Raw genomic sequence first — 16,785 nt, forward strand, 5'->3', positions numbered from 1 at the left:
CTGTACCTATTAGCTCTTCCTGTTTGTCTTTTATTTCCTTTAGTTTCTGTTCTCAGAGGAGATCTTAATAGACAAGCTCTGTTTTCTGAGCGTTTCAGATTTTCCATTTGTCTTAGCAGGCAGAAACATTTGCCATTAGATGAAGAGTTAAAGATATCTTTTCATGTAAGAGTTCTACCCAGGTTTGCTCCTCTGCAGCAGAGGGTCCTGACGCTGTTTTCCTTTAATACATCTGTGTTTGGGTCTCAAATTCTACTTAATATGATGCAAATCAGGGCAGGCAGGGACAAAAAACTGTGCCTTTGCCTTCAATCCACTTGTCATTGTGTTGCTGCTTAGTCTTACACTGTTGCCTGAGGTGTCAAGATTTTATATGGAAAAGAAGGAAGCTCACTGGCTTCAAGTCTCCTGGGGTTTCCTGAACATGAAGAACTCTTGGGCTGACTGACTGCACTTTAAACACAGCTGCCTGGGAGCATTCCTCCAAGCTCCCTCCCGGAGAGGAGAGACACACAGAAACAAAGAGGAAATCAAGTAGGGCTCTTAATATACATAAATCAACCGGTGAACTTATTCCATGTCATGAAAGCCAAGCACCAGTACTGTTAATGAGGTTAAAGAAGTTTAATTGGCAAGTACGGAGCAGGAGACTGCTATGAGTGTAAATTCTAAATGATTAATAATAATAGGCTTTTAGTTAATGAGTCAAGTGGACAAGGCTCTGGACAGATATTCTAAAAAATTTGGTGTTCACCATGTATGGAAATCTGATGATGTATCTGCAGTGTCATCCAGCCAAGGAAGAGCAGGAGAGGGGAGGCTGGTGCACGTTTGTGTGTCCTCACATGTCCTTGTGGTCTCCCAAAAACTGTTTCCAGCAGAAAATACTCTCACAGGTTGCACACGTTATCAGTCAGTGCTGGATGCTCTGGCCTTCCCACTGCTGTCTGAAGTCTGACTGGCTTTGGCTTTCTCAGCTCTGTAGGAAGATATTAATTTCCAGTTAACACTTCAGAGGAAATTGGGTTTAACTTGTTTCCAGTAAAGCTCTCCAGTGAGTTTGACAAGTTGGGCACTATGTGGAAACCAGATGTAGGTGACACATAAAATAAGAGCAGGTTGTCATGTCCAGAGAAATATTTTGCATTCTGGGTTACTTTGTCTCTTTTACAGCATATTTATTTCAGGCCAACAACAACAACAAAAAAAAAAAATCTGCTGTCATCTACATTTTTAGAAGTAATCTTATAAGGGTGATTCTTTTGTAGTCACTTAAAAGGATAACTGGAACTATTATCAAATTTATTATCGCATTTCCCACTGACTAAGCCAGCCAACTCCAGTGGCTGATTTGCCTCTGAGCAGGACTTGTGCATTTTGTTCTATGAAAAATATACCTGAATAGCCTCTGCTTTAATGTATTTGTTGTTTCATAGGCATCCGTGCACCTTTGGTTGACAGTGTGTAATGTCACCACACACCCAATCACGCTGCAGCCCATGGAGGTTTCCAAGGTAACACAGCCACAGTGGCAGGGGAAGGAGAAAACTGAAAACAAAGCAAAAAGCCCTGCAGCATTTCTATTTACTCAATAGTTTAAAAACCACTAAAGAGTAATCCTCTAGTATAAGCTGTCTGTATTGTCATGCTAAGCAGGTTTATCTTACTTCTTGATTTTCATCGGGCTGTGGAATGCCAGCTCAGAGCATTCCTTGCTGATAAGGGTGGTTATTGGAGTCTTGCTGGGAGCAGACCTTAGGAGATACTTCAGAAGCACGGACAAAATAGTCAGTTCCTGCCTGTTCTAAAAGAAACACAGAAAAAACATGTTGTATCAACACTAACAAGCAGGTTATCCTTTCCAGCATCAGTGTGCATGATGGTGAAAGGCTGAAGTAACTGCAGCTCTATGCTTCCTGACAGTTCCTTCTGAAAGACTCTAGCCTTATTTACACCAAATTAGTGTTCCCTTTCAGTTGGCATAATGAACTAATTAGTGGACAAATTATCAGCAAGTGGGATTGCTTTAAATTCCCTCTTTCACTTCATGGCAAATCTGAGCATCGCCGTGCTTCAAACAGTAGCAGCTCATCTTAAAGTGTTCCCGGGATTTCTCCTCTTTATTATGTTGACTTCTGGCAATCTTGAAAGAACTTGGCTTAGGAACAGAAACTATATTATTTTTGTGAGTGAGTTGTTTTTTACAGGTGATGGACAGAGCTGCATCGGTACTATTAAATGGTGTCACATGCTTCTTTGCATTTCTCCCTAGGGCTTCCAGCCTTTTAGTTGGCTTTATCCAAGCCCATAGATCCTCTGTGTCTGTGGGGACATCAGGAAGACTCACAAAGAGCCACCAGAAGTTTGTGGGGTTTTTTTTTTTGCTCCTCATGCTTATCCCAGCTCAGCTCAGCCGTGCCCCTCTGTCCAGCAGGGCGCTGTTCCCTTGCTGGGTGGTGAGTGTGAGGCAGTAAAAGGGATGGTGGGCTGGGAAGGAGTCACAGGACATGGGACAGCAGTGCCTTGTGCCTTTGATAGAGAGAGCACATCCACGGGAGCTGCAGGAGTTCACACTTCCAGGTGCTGCCTCTGGTGAGCAATCTGCCTGTCTGTGCTCAGGATGCAGAGACTTTTCTTCCACATCATCCCTCAGCTTCCCAAGCATTTACCTTAAAATTGCACTGTGGACACACAGCACAATGTTTGGAGACTGATGCAGAGTGCAGTGACTTTTTCCTACTGAGTACAGAGCCAACCAGGATTTGGGGATCTTTTGGTGAAGTTGGCTCTGTCTGCAGCTGAGGGACCAGCCTGAGCTCCTGCTGCCAGGCCCTGCCACATCTGCAGCCATCCACAGCACTCCTGTGGAGCAAAAGAGAGAGGGCAGTGCTGGCAGGATGCTCCTGGCAGCAGTGCCAAGGCTCTGGAGCTGCTCTCTGCACCCACCGCTGTGAAGTTGTCCAAATCTGGGGATATTCCAGGAATGCTGCAAAAACCACCTGTTCAGGAAAGTCTTTGGAGGGAATCGGTGTTGGCTTCCCAAGCCTGGCAGCTGGTGCAAAGAGTGTTTTTCTAGGAGATAGGCTTGCTGTGCTCCTTCTGGAATAATTATTAAATGCTGGTAGGGCTTTGTTGTATTCGTAATTACTTGTCAAGGCACCTGAAGCTTTTCATTCTTAAAAATCAAACACTACATAATTCCTAAAGAGCCAAAGCTTGGGTAATAGTTGAAAGGAAGTTTTGCAAAGCTGTAAAGAGGTTCTTTGCTCACTTTTGGAAAGCCCTGGGGACAATTTCTCAGCTCTGTCCATCACCCTCTGTGCTGGAAAATGGGCACGGAATAGTATTGAAGCAGCTACCTAAGCAAAGAAGTGGGATGATGGATGCTGTGCCCTTTTCAAACGATGGTTCACAAGGCATTTGAGGATTGTTCTTCAGAGACCATTAAAAAGGAGCTTTAGAGGAGGAGAGACAAGTTTTGTGGCAGGCAGGATCAAGAAGGATGTGTGTTTGCTGGGTGGTGTCATAGATCAGAACCACACCAACCTTTTGTAACTAATTGCAGCAAGGAACAGTGACGAGCTGCACTTCCCTGTCTCCTGTGTGTCTTAGGCAGCTCCTGCTTTGATAGTTAAGTGCCTCTAGAATTGGCAGTGCAGATTATTGAGGGGGGAGGGAAAGGAGTAAAAGCTTTTGCAAGGTCTAACCGGAGATTTTGATGGAAGGTGTGAGATCTGGAAATGCTGGATGGGATGGGGCTGTTACTGGTGGGAACATCAGTGGGAACAGAAGGAAAATGTGTTCTGAGATTCCACGGCTGAGGCTTTGCCGTGGTCTCTGCAGTCAGCAGAGATGTACAAACCCTCTGTGATTCCTCCAGCTGCACCCCAGCGGCAGCACTTCAGAGGAGGGGCAGATGCACAGAGCTTATCTGGTTCCATCTCAGTAGAGCTCCCGGTTGATATCGATGGGAGCTTTGAAGCTCTCCAGCCACCGTGCATAAATGTTTCAGGGCACAGAGCTGGGTCTGACTCATCCCAAGGCAGCAGCCCCTCCTGCCTGGCAGCTCCTTTCCCAGATCTTGCATTCTCTTTCTTCTGTCACCGCTGGTTGTGTACCTTGTACCACCAATAATCAGCTGGAACATGCAAATAGTGTTATTTGCCTGTAAAAAGGTCTGGTTTTACTTAACTCCCTTCCAGTTATACAACTAATTTTCAATACTCAACACCCAAAGTCCTGTGCAGGTGGCTTGGGCTGGCCACCCCAAACATTGGCCTGGCTAACCAGAGTGTTTGTGTGGAAGGCATCCCTGCTGTCCTTCCATCAGAGGAGAGATGCTCAGTTGTAATTGCAATATTTCTGATTGTGACTGAAAGCTGTTGGATTCGCTGTGATCTCTCTACACTTCCCTGCATCTTGTGCCCAAACAGGAGCTCCTTGCTGCCCCTGCACCGTTCTGCAGGGAATCAGAAGGGATTTCTCTGTCCCTTATCACCAGGGGACTCTCCCTCCAGCAGCAGAGCCTGGCTAAAGCCGAGCACAGAGCTTTTCCACAGCCTGCACCACACTTGGACTGACATCCCTCTCACCCTAACACTACAGCTTTGGTCAGCTGGTGATGCTGAACTTGCCTCTCATTTCTTTGCAAGCACAACAGGCTAAAAAAATCATGGGTGCTAATGACAGATTATTTAATTCTATTTTTCCTGATGCCCCAGGTCACCGACTCGGATTACGAGGACGAGCTGCCCAAGCACTCCTTCGTGAACCACTACATGAGCGACCCCACCTACTACAACTCGTGGAAGCGGCAGCAGAAAGGGGTGAAGCAGCACCCGGCCTCCTACAGATACGAGGAGTGCACGGCCAGCGAGACAGAACCCTATTTCCAGACTGTCATCACCACACAGAGCTCAGGAGGGGTGTACACCCCGACGGGACAGCCCGCGCCCGGCTCCCGGACTCCAGTGACAGGATTCTCGTCCTTTGTCTGAGCTGGGGACACGGCGGGACAGCCGCGGGGCGCTGAACTGTGGGGACATCTCTTATCAGGGTAGACACGGATGGGAACACGCCTGAGGCTGGGTTGTTGGTGTTTCGGTTGGGGGTTTTGTTTTGTTTTCTTTTCTTTTTCTTTCTGAAGACAATCAACTCTATAAAAACACGGAGCTGAACTAGCTGAACCTTTGTTTAAGAAAACGAAAAGACAAAAAAGGAATTCTCAACAGTGATGATTTTAACCACTTGTGAATAGTAGGGGTTTTTTAACCGCTTTTTGTAACACTGCTTCAGGAAGCAGCTCCCATGCCCTTCCCTCTTTCTTTCTCTCCCCTCCTCCTCTCCCACTGCTCCCAAACAAGCAGGTGAATTCCCTAGATGCAATGAGTGACTTTGTGATGTGATTTGAAGAGAAAACATAAAACCTCCCAGGCTTCTTTTTCTTCCTTTTTCTCTACTCTTTTTTTTTTTTTTCCCTTTTTCTTTTTATTTTTTCTCTGTCATCAAGGTTAAGTAGTAAAACATAGAAAATGGGCACATTTTTAGGTGAAAAGCAGACACCTCTGCTCTTCTCCTCGCTGCTCCACACATTAGGAGCACTGGCTGATCAATGTAGGCTCAGATGTGTCACTGTGTCTGCTCTAAGCTCACTACTGGCGTATTTATATTGAATTACTGACCTGCTTTTCTTTCTTCTTCAAATGAGACCTGCTGCATTCTTTAGATATTCCAGCTCCAGGGCCTTTGGAAGAGAAGATGGCTCAAAAGAGCACTGTAGGAAGTGGTTGGTGAAGCAGGTGGGAAGAATTCAGATGTAAGGTCAGTTTATTTTTGGTGTGGCTCTAATCCTCCTTGTGGACTGTGTGTACCATTGAAATCAGTCATTTTTTAGAAGTCGAAGGACACAACCCAGCAAGCCAGAGGAATTTTTCAATTAAAATTGCAGTGACAACCTAGACAGTCTACTAATTAATGAGGGTTTTGATCATCAGAGTTACCATGCCCTGCCAACAGAAGTTGAGCATCCTTTCTCACCCAGACTCTGCAGTTCTGTTTACTGGTCTGTAAAGAAGTACACAGTGGCAGAGCTTGTTTGATTTTATTTTTTAGTACAAAGACACACCACACAGACTGGATGAGTTTTGGTGTCCACAGGTGCCTTTTATTGATTCTGCAGCTTCATATCTGGGAGAAGCAAAAAAGTATCTCCAAATAAAGCTAACGAGGTATTTCAGGCATTGGGATCATGAATTACCTTGTGCACATTTACAGCCTGCTCTGTGCACTTGAAACCACAGCCTTTGGAAAGAAAATAGGAGATTTTTAGTTTATTTTCCATCCTTTTGTACAGCTCACTTTTTGTTTTCTTCTTGTCTATCCTTTTCCTGAGCCTTGTCATGTTTAGTAGCAAGTTGTTTACTCACAAGGAAGTTGTCAGGCATCGAAAGAACCAAGTCCAGCCTCTGGATGTAGCAACAGTCCTGGATCACCAAATTTTTTATCATGAGAGTTTGAAAGGTGAATTTGGAAGTAGGGGAGTCCTTGCCACGCCAGAATCTGGCATTTCCATCCAGGTGGATATGCCAGGAAAATTGGTGCTTGCTAATGTCCTCTCAAGGCTCATGTGGGCATTGTTACCATAAAAAATTGTCACTGTCCTGTCGAGCGATGTGGGACGTCTGTGGCAGGGGGAGGTGGTGTCTTCTGAGCAGGTTTTGGAACCAGGCTGCCCAGGTTGGTTGGGAGTATCCTGGTGGCACCTCACCACAACAGCTGAGGTCCAAGGGCCAGCTCAGCCTTGCTGTCACCTCTCAGTGCCTCTTGGACAGGGCAAACAATCTCAGAACTGCTTTTACTCTTCAGCACTGCCTCCCAGCACTGCTGCTCTTGGTGCATGCGAGCCCTGCATAGCTTTGGCACTGGATTGCTGTTCCTCTCCAAAAGTTCCGGGAAGAAAAAGTTCGAAACCAAAAACTCCAGTGGGTGTGTTTAAGGGCTTTTGAGTTTGGGATAATGATCTGCAGCTCATTAGACAGCAAGGGACTCGCAAAGGGCTGAGCCAAAACCCTGTGAGTCATCCCCCTCTCTGCACCTGGGTAGGATGTGTGTGGGATGGAGATGGGGCTCCACAGAGGATGACTTGGAGTGTGCTGTGAAGAGGAACGCAAAGCAAACAAAAACCCACTGCCTTCTGTGCACTTTGACTGTTCTCTTAAGCCATATGGACTTTGCTTTAATTACCAAACTGCCAAAATTTGTTTTCAGTCTGTGTTTTTTGTTTCTTAGACAAAATTATCTACGTGACTTTCTGATTTGTTTTCCTTTTCCTTTGTCATTTCCTGCATCAGATTACATATTTTAAACATGTTGTTTTTATACATTTGACACTGCAATGCAATTGCTCTTGGAATTTTAATGGCACTTGTCCAACAAGTGTAAGAGGTAGTGCTGCAGGAGGAGCCCTTCAAGGACCACTGAGGACTTTAGGGATGTAAATTAGTAGGAAGTAGATGGAACACCGAAGACTTTGCTCCAAAGAAAAGCAGAATGTAACTCCACATCTCCTGAGTATTGCCAGATCTCGGCTGGTGTAAGGTGCAGTTACTCCCTGGCGCTGATCTGATACCCCATTGAGAAAGGGGAAAAAAAAATGGGGAAAAAAGGAAATGTGGCCACTGCTCCACTGAAGGACAGCATGGGGAGCAGCACGGTCTATACAAAGCGAGGAGAAGAGACTGTTCCTTTTTTCTCAGAACCAGCTGCAGCTAAAAAGCCTGAGCTTGCTGAGGACCTGCTGAGTTGGCTGTGTGGCTCTTTTCTTCTGACTGCTGTCAAAATAACAGGTTAGGTGTGATTCCTTTAGGACCTGTAGATCCCAACAAAGGTATTTCTGTTCCATTTCGTCCCCGCCGTTGTCACTCTCGGTTATGCTGTGTTCAGGAGCTGGCTTTTCTGACACGTGGGTTTATTTTCGATAGGCAGTCGCAGAGTGAGAGGTGCAGTGCCCTGCTCAGCCCTCAGCTGAGCACAGGACGTGTTTTCTGCTGTGCAGGATCCTGTGTCGCTCCATGTATGCCTCCACCTTCTTGCTAACACACTCAACTTGCAAAATATAGTTAATGGGTAGGTTTTATTTACTTCACACATCAGGGAAATTGTTTTATCTGGAAGGAAATAACTCCATCAGTTAGGAAGAAAGCTCTATTTCATTGCTGCAATCTTTGGGAATTGCAGCCTTGAAATACAACTTTTAAACATTAGTTGTCATGTTACAGTAACTTCAACCATTGAATTTGCTTCCATTTCCATCTTCCTGTTTAGAATAGTCTTGAAAAAATGAAGGCTTATGTTTAAAATTCCTTCTTAGGATATTTTTATTTTTATTTATTTATTTCCCTTCTCCTGTTTCTCAGGTCTCTTGGTGACTGTTACTGAAAAATAAAAGCAGCATCATGAAATGGCCAAGGGAGACATTTCAGGGAATGGTTTAATGAGACCTTGTTTTTCATGCAATAGCCATAACAATACCCAGCCTCCTGCAGGTAAAAAGTGCCCAAGTCTTCATCTCCTGCCAGGGCTGAGGTGACAGCACTGTCAGCAATGCTCCCAGCCCCAAACCTCAGGTTGTCCCTGTCATAAATCACAATGCAAAACTGCACACATGAAAGGAGCTGTGCTGTTCCAGCCCACTCTGATTAGAGCATTTTACCCCCAAAAAATCCGTGTCATGTGTGGTGTGTGCCATGGGCACTCCCACACCCTTGGGTGGCGCATTTCCCATTCCTGCCTTTCAGTGCTCTGATGTTTGGGCAGGTACAAGTGGCAGTGGTGCCAAGGGACAGGAGAGGGCACTCCTTTGCTTTCATCAGTCACAGTCTCTTGTTGCCTGCCCTGGGAGTCACTCGTGAGGCATGGCTTCATGGCAGGGCAGGGAGAGGTGGGAGCAAAGGCTTTTTTCAGCATTTACTAAAGGAATCACACTTTGGCCAGCGATCCCGCTTTTGGGAGCAGTTAGCATGACTGGAGAGAAGAAAAAAATACACACAAAAGAAACCAATCTATTACTCAAAATTATTTCTTTTCCCTCTTCATTTTGAGTGTTAAAACCAGTGATGTTTTGCAGATGGCCCAAGACCTCATTTTTCTTTCTTATACCAAGGTCTCTGCCAGAAGCTGCTGTAGCAATTGTTTGGACTAAATATCTTGACATGGGGACACATTTATTATCCTTGTCATTGCTCCCCTCAAGAAATCCATTGGGTCAGCCAAAGATTATCTAATCTGCTTTCTGAAAAGGGAGGAGAGATCTTTTTACATACAGAGCACTGGTGTCTTCTCCCACACATTGCTTTCAGATATACAGGGCAACTTGTTGGAGAAAAATCGTTTTAGAAAAGGAATTGATTGGAAACTTGAAAAGAAAGCAAACAACCACATAAGAAAGATAACCTCTGGCAGAGGCATGAGAAATCTTGAAGTCCAGAAGCCTGTGATGTGTAAGAGTGACCAAGATTGCCAAGATCTCTTGTTTTTACTGATCTCCTGTACCAGCAGCAGCCAGGAGGACACACGCAATGAGGGATGGTGTTTGGAAAGGAAGAACCACAGAGCTGCTGGGACATGGGCAGGTTGTGCTGCAGACAGCTTCACTCAGCCTGGAGTTCCTGCTAGCTCAGTCACATTCCTTAGGTTGCTTTTATAGGTTGTTGCCAGCACACAGGGAATCCACCCATCATCAAGGTGTTCCTAGAAGCTACAAGGTTACCGAGGTTACCGGAGGTGGGGAAAGGTTTGTTGGTGAGGTGCTCAAACAAAGCCACACGTGTGCTGATGTTGAAAATTCCTTATGGAAACCACCCTTGAATTAAGAGCATGTTCACCCCAAGACTGAACATGATGGGTCTGAAATGGCTCCACCTGACAAGTCATAGAATCCCAGAATGGTTTGGGTTGGAAAAGATCTTAAAGATCACCGTGTTTGAACTCCTCTGCCATGGGCAGGGACGCCTTCCACTAGACCAGGTGCTCCAAGCCCCATCCAACCTGGCCTTGGACACTTCCAGTCCCTTCTGTTCTTTGTGTTTCCGTACTCCTTTTGTCCTCCCCAGAAAAGGAAAGCTGCCTTGCACTTTGTGCAGGTGGAGAGTTTGCCGTGCCCAACTGCAGAGAGCCACAGTGGATAAGCACACACCTGACACTTGGGACAGGTGAGATTTGTTTGAACAACGAGTGAAGTACCATTAGCACTTGAGATTCAGGCTCTGACTCAGAATTTTATCTTCTCAAAGGTGCCACATGCCCACTTTAAACGGCCTTGGGGCCTCAAGACTTGACAGGAAACTCATTATTTCAATGCTGTTTGATCACTGTGCACTTTCTTGGGGCTTGAATCACTGGATACAGAGACAGGAATGGGGTCACAGAGGTTTATATCAACGTGTTTTCCCATTTGTGTCCAATTCACTAGATTTGGGAATTTCTGCTACCACAGAATTATGGAGTTCTGCAGGTGGCAAGTGCCACCAGGGCTCCCTTGGATGTCATTAGGCCTCTGGGTCATGCCAGGACCTGTCACAGTGCAGTGGCAGCTCACAGGTAGCAAAAAGGTGCCAGAACCCCACAATCTGGTGAGTTTGTAGCTGGTCACTTTGCCTCTTTTGGGCTGGAGTCTGCTGTCTGATTTGGTATCTGCTGTCAGCTTAGGGGTAGGACCACCCCACACAGCTGTGTCTGAGCTGCCCTTCGGTGTACTCCGGTTATCGGATCATTGCTTTTCATTCAGTGTCTCCTTGGAGAGTTGCCCTGGATTTTTGTTCCACACCTCTTGTTAGCCTCACCTTCACCACTCCACTATTTTATATGAGAAAGTTACTTCTTCTTTTGCAAACTTGCTTCTGATTAAAAGAACCCTTTTGGAAACATCTGTGTCCTTGGTACATTTGTTCTGTAGAAGGGGAAAAAAGTATTTTTCCAGAATCTTCTGTTGCTGAAGAAGTTTCTGGGTGCCTTGCCAGCATGCTCACGAGTTAACAGCTCAGGACACTGAGAATGTAACACAGACTGAAATTCCTCACTGTTTGCTCTGGACTGTAAAATCTTACAACTCCTGCTGCTTCTCAGCTAAGCTCAAATAGTTTCCACACAAAATTTGATCAGTCTTAAATATTTTATTATTTTGCAGCAATAAACTTCCTCAGATCCTTAGCACGGGAGAGTCAAAACCCACTCAGAAACAGAAACCCATGGGGCCAACATTTTTTATGCCTTTGTCCCCTCCACAGCAGTGTTGTAGCAGTTGTTAATCAGTTCCCACAAACGTGCAGATGTTGGGGAGGCAGGACCAAATCCCAGCTGGGGGAAATCAGGGCAGCCCTGTTATTCCAGGGTGGTTGGTTGTGCTTTTCACCCACTGAGCATCTGGCCTAGAGAAGTAAACTAAACACAGTCCAGGTCAGCTACAGCTCTGGTGGGAGAAATGAGGGCAAGAAATCAATGTGTTCCAAGTGGGAGAAGGGAAGAAAAAAAATAGTCAAACTGTGAAGGAAAGAACTGATATCCTCCTTCTCCTGAAAAGGATATTATAAATAATGCAGTGTTGTATAAATACAGGCAGCCCGCTGCAGCTGGGAGCTTGTAATAACCCAGAGGTATCACTGTACCCATTTTGAAGATGAAAATCCTCCCGCCACAGCATTTCGTGAACGAGACATTATCCTGCAAAATTGCCATAAGGTACAGAAGTGCTTTTTTGAGGCCATTTGGCTCCAAAGTGTATCATCCTCCAGCTTCCAGCCCTTACTCTTCTCGGGATGTGTTTCCCCCACACGTTTTTTGTGGCTAGGATTGGAGCACAGACATAAACATGGGAGTGGATGGGAAATCTGCCACGGTATTCGTAGCCTAAACAATACCAGAGAAAACAGATTGGCTTCCCGCCCTGCCCTGAACAGCACAAGCAGTGGCTTGACTGAATCAAGTAATCTGGGCTTTCATTACTGATCCTTTTCCTGCTATTTGTCTCTTTTGTTCCCTCTTTTTCCCCTCTGCGTTTTTGCTCCAGGGTTATTTATTTTTCTCCTTGCTCCTTTTTTTTTTCTGTTTTTTTTTTCTTTTGTAAGCCTGCCTCTTGTTTTTATTATTTTTCCTCTCCTCCTCTTGCCTCACTAATTATTTTCATTTCAAACCTGCATTTCCCACAAAATCAAAAGGAACGTTATATGAACACATGTTTTTCTTGGGTTTTGTTCACTTCCACTGTGCTCCAGGAGTTCTTTAGCTTTGCTGTCTTGTTTACTTGGAAATGCTGGGCACGTCCCTCCAAGCCAGGGCGGTGTGGCCGCTGACTGCTCCGCCTGGTAGAAACCTTCATTAAGTAGGCAATTGGCACGTTCATCACCATTTGTTAATGAGTTAGGATAATCCTAAATCAGACGAGCCTGATGTGTGAAGTCATTCTTCGAGGCTTTACAAGGCAAATTAGTCAGCAGCGCTGAAACCTGTGAAGTCTTGTGGAAGCAGAGGATCCGCACCTGCCTGTGGAAGAACAAGGAAGATGCAAACCGTGGTTGCGTGACAAAAATGTGTTCAGAGGAAGAAGGGACCAACACCCACGGTATCACTCAAAGGTAATTCCCTGCTTTGTGCAGCTTCCAAAGGGTTCTGTGCGCCCTTCGTGCTGATGACACACACCCTTAGAAAAGCAGCTGGGGCAAAGCCAAGGACGTGTTCTTTACCTTGAGCCTCCTTAATCGGAGTTTGTGCCCTTTGTGCACTTCTCAGAAGGTGTAGATAAGGCTAAAAGGCAAGTTGGGAAAAGGAGCCTGGGTAGTACAGCCTGGGGCCTCATGCCAAGAGTGACAAAATGCCCGACAAACACAGGTGACCTCACCACAGCCCTGCCAAATTGGGAAGGATGAATATCCCACCTTTGGAAAGAGGAAATTGAGGCACAGCTTTGCTTGTGGGACCAAGCCACAGTCTGTGTGGCTGCTGTCAGTGTGCCCAAGTGGCCCTGACTGCAATGTCCTCAGCACAGGGCAAAGAAAACACATCTTTCTCACAAAACAGCAGGATAAGTTATTTTTGGGTCTTTATAAATTGTCTGTTTTCCAGCACTATCATTCTTACCCTACCAGGGGAACATGACTGACCTAATTAGAGTCTAATTCCAACAGTACAAGGCTCCACTTGTAAATACAAACTTTTTCGATTTTGAGTTATTTTTTATGAATGTATAAGTACATCTGATCAGTATGAACACCCCAGAGGTGGGGGCAGGGGAGGAGCAGGGCAATGGGAGTCATCAGAGGAGATGAACTGTGGGAAATCTGGGATAAACAAGGGCCAATTTTCAGATGTATTTCTAAAACTGACTTAATCTGCTGGGAGTCTGTATCCTCTGGTACTAAACCTCACATAACCTGATGGAAATTTGGAAATGTTTTATCCCCCACCGTGGGGATGACTGGCAGAGGAAGGATTCAGTATTTCAATCCTCTGTCCAGCAAAAAAACATCCAGGGTGATCGATGAGGACACTTTCATTGATCCATACCTGTCTCCACACTGCAGAAGAAATTAAAAGGTGAGAGAAAGATGCATGTTTTCAATGAAGCCCATTTCACAAAGCCAGCAAGGGTTAATCCAACCAGCCAAATGCTTGGATTTAGCTGCAATAGAGAAATCCTGTGAGGTTGAGTGATAAGCCTCCAGCCATACCTGCTTGGATTCTCAAGGACTGTGCCTGAACATGTTGGGGATGGCTCACATCCAGCAGCTGCTGACAGGGAGTCCACAATGCCAAATGACTCACGAGCCAAACAGCTTCATCCCTGCCCTGAGTGCAGACCCAGAACGTGTCCAGAAAAAACATCCAGAACCCAGGCACTGGGGACAGAAACAATGGGCCACACTCTGCCCTTGGGCAGCGATGTAGCTCTGAGTGCTGGGTCTGGCTGAACAGAGATCCTGGCTCCAAAACAGATTCCAGAACACTGGACTGTTTCTAATGTGTGTCCTTGTGAGACACGGTGGGTTTGGAGGTAAGGGGATGGTGGTAGAAAGGGCTGTGTGTCATGTGTGTGGAGATGATGGCTTCAGGGTCATGTCATGATTTTTTGTCTTTTTCTGGCTTGACTTCTTGTTTGGAAGTGGCTCGGCAGAAATTGAGGTCATTGCAAGTGGTGCAATGACACTTTCTGGAAAGCACTGGCTGCTTCATGCAGTGAGACTGAGCTACCAGCTGGGAGGTCTGAAAAGCCAGAGTTGTTCACTGCTACAATGTGAGAGAGGCAAAGGAGAAGCTGTCCTTGGAGGAGCTGGTGTCCGAGCACGGGCGGGGAGGGCACGCAGCGCTGCCCCCGCTGTGCTTTCCAGAATTGGTTTGGTACTTTAACACTGGCTGTGGCTTATAATTTTCCATCCTTGCCCAGAAATTATAGAGGAGTGAAAGGGAGATGGGTTTCAGCTGTTGGCGCTTCAGGAGCATTCAGCAGCATCGCTGCTGAAAGGAGCAGCGTGGTCTTTTTGGTCTGCAGAGGTCTCAGAAAGACCCAGGCATGAAGCACTGTGAGGTTTTGGGCTTGGTGAGAGGGAAGGCAGAAGCTGGTGCCAGCCCTTGGTCCTTCCCTGGCTGCTGGAGCCCTTTGAGGATGTCATACATCTGGTGCTTTCCCATTTAGTCCTTTTGAGAGGCTCATTTGAGAGCAAGGTTTGTAAGAAAGAGCCAGGAATAAACAGCTCATGATGCCGTTTGTGGGATGAGAGGAAAATAGGAAGAGAATTGGTAAAGATGGGACAGTCAGTGAATAAAAGCCTGTTTACTAATGGGGCTGACATTTTGCTATGGCTGTTAGAAAGACTGTGTGTGTTACAACATGACTTTTCCCAAAGATGTGGAGGGAAGGAAAACCTTTGAGTCTGTAACAGCAGCTAACGAGATATTATCTTGCAATAATGCAAATAAGCATTATCTTATTTGCAAGATAATGTGTCGTTCTCTCTAACAGATAGCCTGAGATGCTGGGGAGCGTTTGTCTCCTGGGGATGGCCTTCCACCAGAGCTCTGCACTTGTGCAGGACTTTTCTCCCCTTGGCCTCCTTCAGTCCCACCAAGCAGACAGTAATAAAATCACCTCTCCTTCAGGGAGGACCCTCTAGTTAAAACTTTTGTTTCTCTCTCTCAGAGCTTTTACAAACTGAAGTTCTGCATGAGGTTTAACATCATCCTCTGTGCCCCATCAGTTCAGTTGCTGCTCTTCCAGCTGGCCTAAGCTGCATTGTCCCATTTTTACTGCAGCCAGTTATCACAGTTCATGTCTCCTTCTGTTTGTGTTAGCCATGGTGACCATCAGCTCTTGAATCCCCACATGTCTCAGTTCCTTGGCCACTGTTCCCCCCAGCTCAGAGGAGTGCAGGGGTTGGCACAGCAGAAGGGCGCAGTGCTCTGTGTGACTGACACAAACAGGAGGAGTACCCAGTGCCTGAGAGCACTCTGCCATTGCAAAGAGGAGTGGTAGATAACGTGTGAGTTAATATTGAACTGGGATTGCTGCCAGGGTGGCACAGCAGGAACAAACATGCCAGGAACACTGTAGTGAGAGGTATAATGTGGTGGCCAGGGGACGAGGGTGGGAGGGCAGGGCCATGGCTTCAGTGCTGCCCAGGACCATCACGGGACACCCTGCCGTGGGGGAAGAGGGTCACAGTCACTCCTCCTCTCCCCAAGGCATAAAGATAAATAGTCTTTTGATAGCACTGTGCACATCACCAGGGCTGCAGCAAGCCTTTTCAGAGCCCTTGGGATTTGTTATTAATGAGGAAAGCAGTGGTACTGCGATGGTGTCAGTAAGAAGGGCAATCTCAGAGAGGGTGAGGCCATTGTGTGCTCATGACCCAGAGGAGGACATTCCTTTTGGAACACTCTGGGTCCCTCAGGGTCTCTAACCCTGGAAACATCACAAGGGCTGTGAACCAGCTCTGCCCTCTAATATATAACCACGCCTGTAGCCCAGCACATCTGAGAGGTCACTGGCACTGATGTGGCTCCTACCAATGGGGTTTAGCAGCTCTCCTGGAGACATCTCCTATTAATGAGTTATTACCTGAAATGGGGGGGGGAAGAGAGAGCTTTGTGGAAGAAGGGAATTGGAAGAAGCATTGATGTCAACTTGCAGGCTGCTGCTGCTATTTCTCACTTGTTTTAGCACATTTGCTGCACCAGCACAGTGGGGAGCACTCATCACTCCCCCTTTTGTACCACAAGATGTTTTTGCTGGTGATCCAGCCTTGGACAGACAAGAGTTGTGTAGCCCAAACCTTGGCAATTTTCTTCCATTCTCTTACACAAGGCTCTGGGATGCCACAGCAGCCCCTCACCTACAGCCCTGTTGTGCAATTTGCTTGCCCACAATGCTAAAACCCTTTAAATGTTGCCAGAAAAATGATCTGGAGAGCCTTTCCTTCTGCTTTATTCCTCCTGGGTGCCATTTCAGTGATATTCACATTAGAAAAATAGTCTCAGTAAGTACAGAATATACCACTACATTTGGTCTAGAGGGCTGTGTAAGGATAAAAGCATCACTTTAATACACGCAATTTGTATAAAATTATCTGACAGTGAGTGTTCAGAATGGCCCCACCTGCAGCTCTGAGTCATGGCAGCAATTTTGACTAGGAGGTGGACATTTTATCAACTACAATTTTCTCAAATCTGGGGAACTGGAGAGACATGGCACTTCAAGAGACCTGCAAAAAAACCAAACCAAAAGTCAAATAAATAAGAGTT

The 16,785-nt window shown here is 46.1% G+C and overlaps 1 protein-coding gene across 6 annotated transcripts in view; it reads left to right on the top strand.

The window, feature by feature from the left end:
• The window catches only part of SDK1 (sidekick cell adhesion molecule 1), a 385,946-nt gene extending 375,026 nt beyond the window's left edge, over positions 1–10,920 (top strand). For all 6 annotated transcript variants that reach the window (XM_063414764.1, XM_063414763.1, XM_063414762.1 and 3 more), the window contains one exon: positions 4,722–10,920. In XM_063414764.1, coding sequence (XP_063270834.1) covers positions 4,722–4,997 — 276 coding nt within the window. In that variant the 3' untranslated portion in view covers positions 4,998–10,920. The remainder of the gene's footprint in view (positions 1–4,721) is intronic.
• Positions 10,921–16,785: the final 5,865 nt, after the last annotated feature.

Source organism: Prinia subflava, chromosome 17 (assembly GCF_021018805.1).
Source record: "Prinia subflava isolate CZ2003 ecotype Zambia chromosome 17, Cam_Psub_1.2, whole genome shotgun sequence".
Lineage (NCBI taxonomy): Eukaryota > Metazoa > Chordata > Aves > Passeriformes > Cisticolidae > Prinia > Prinia subflava.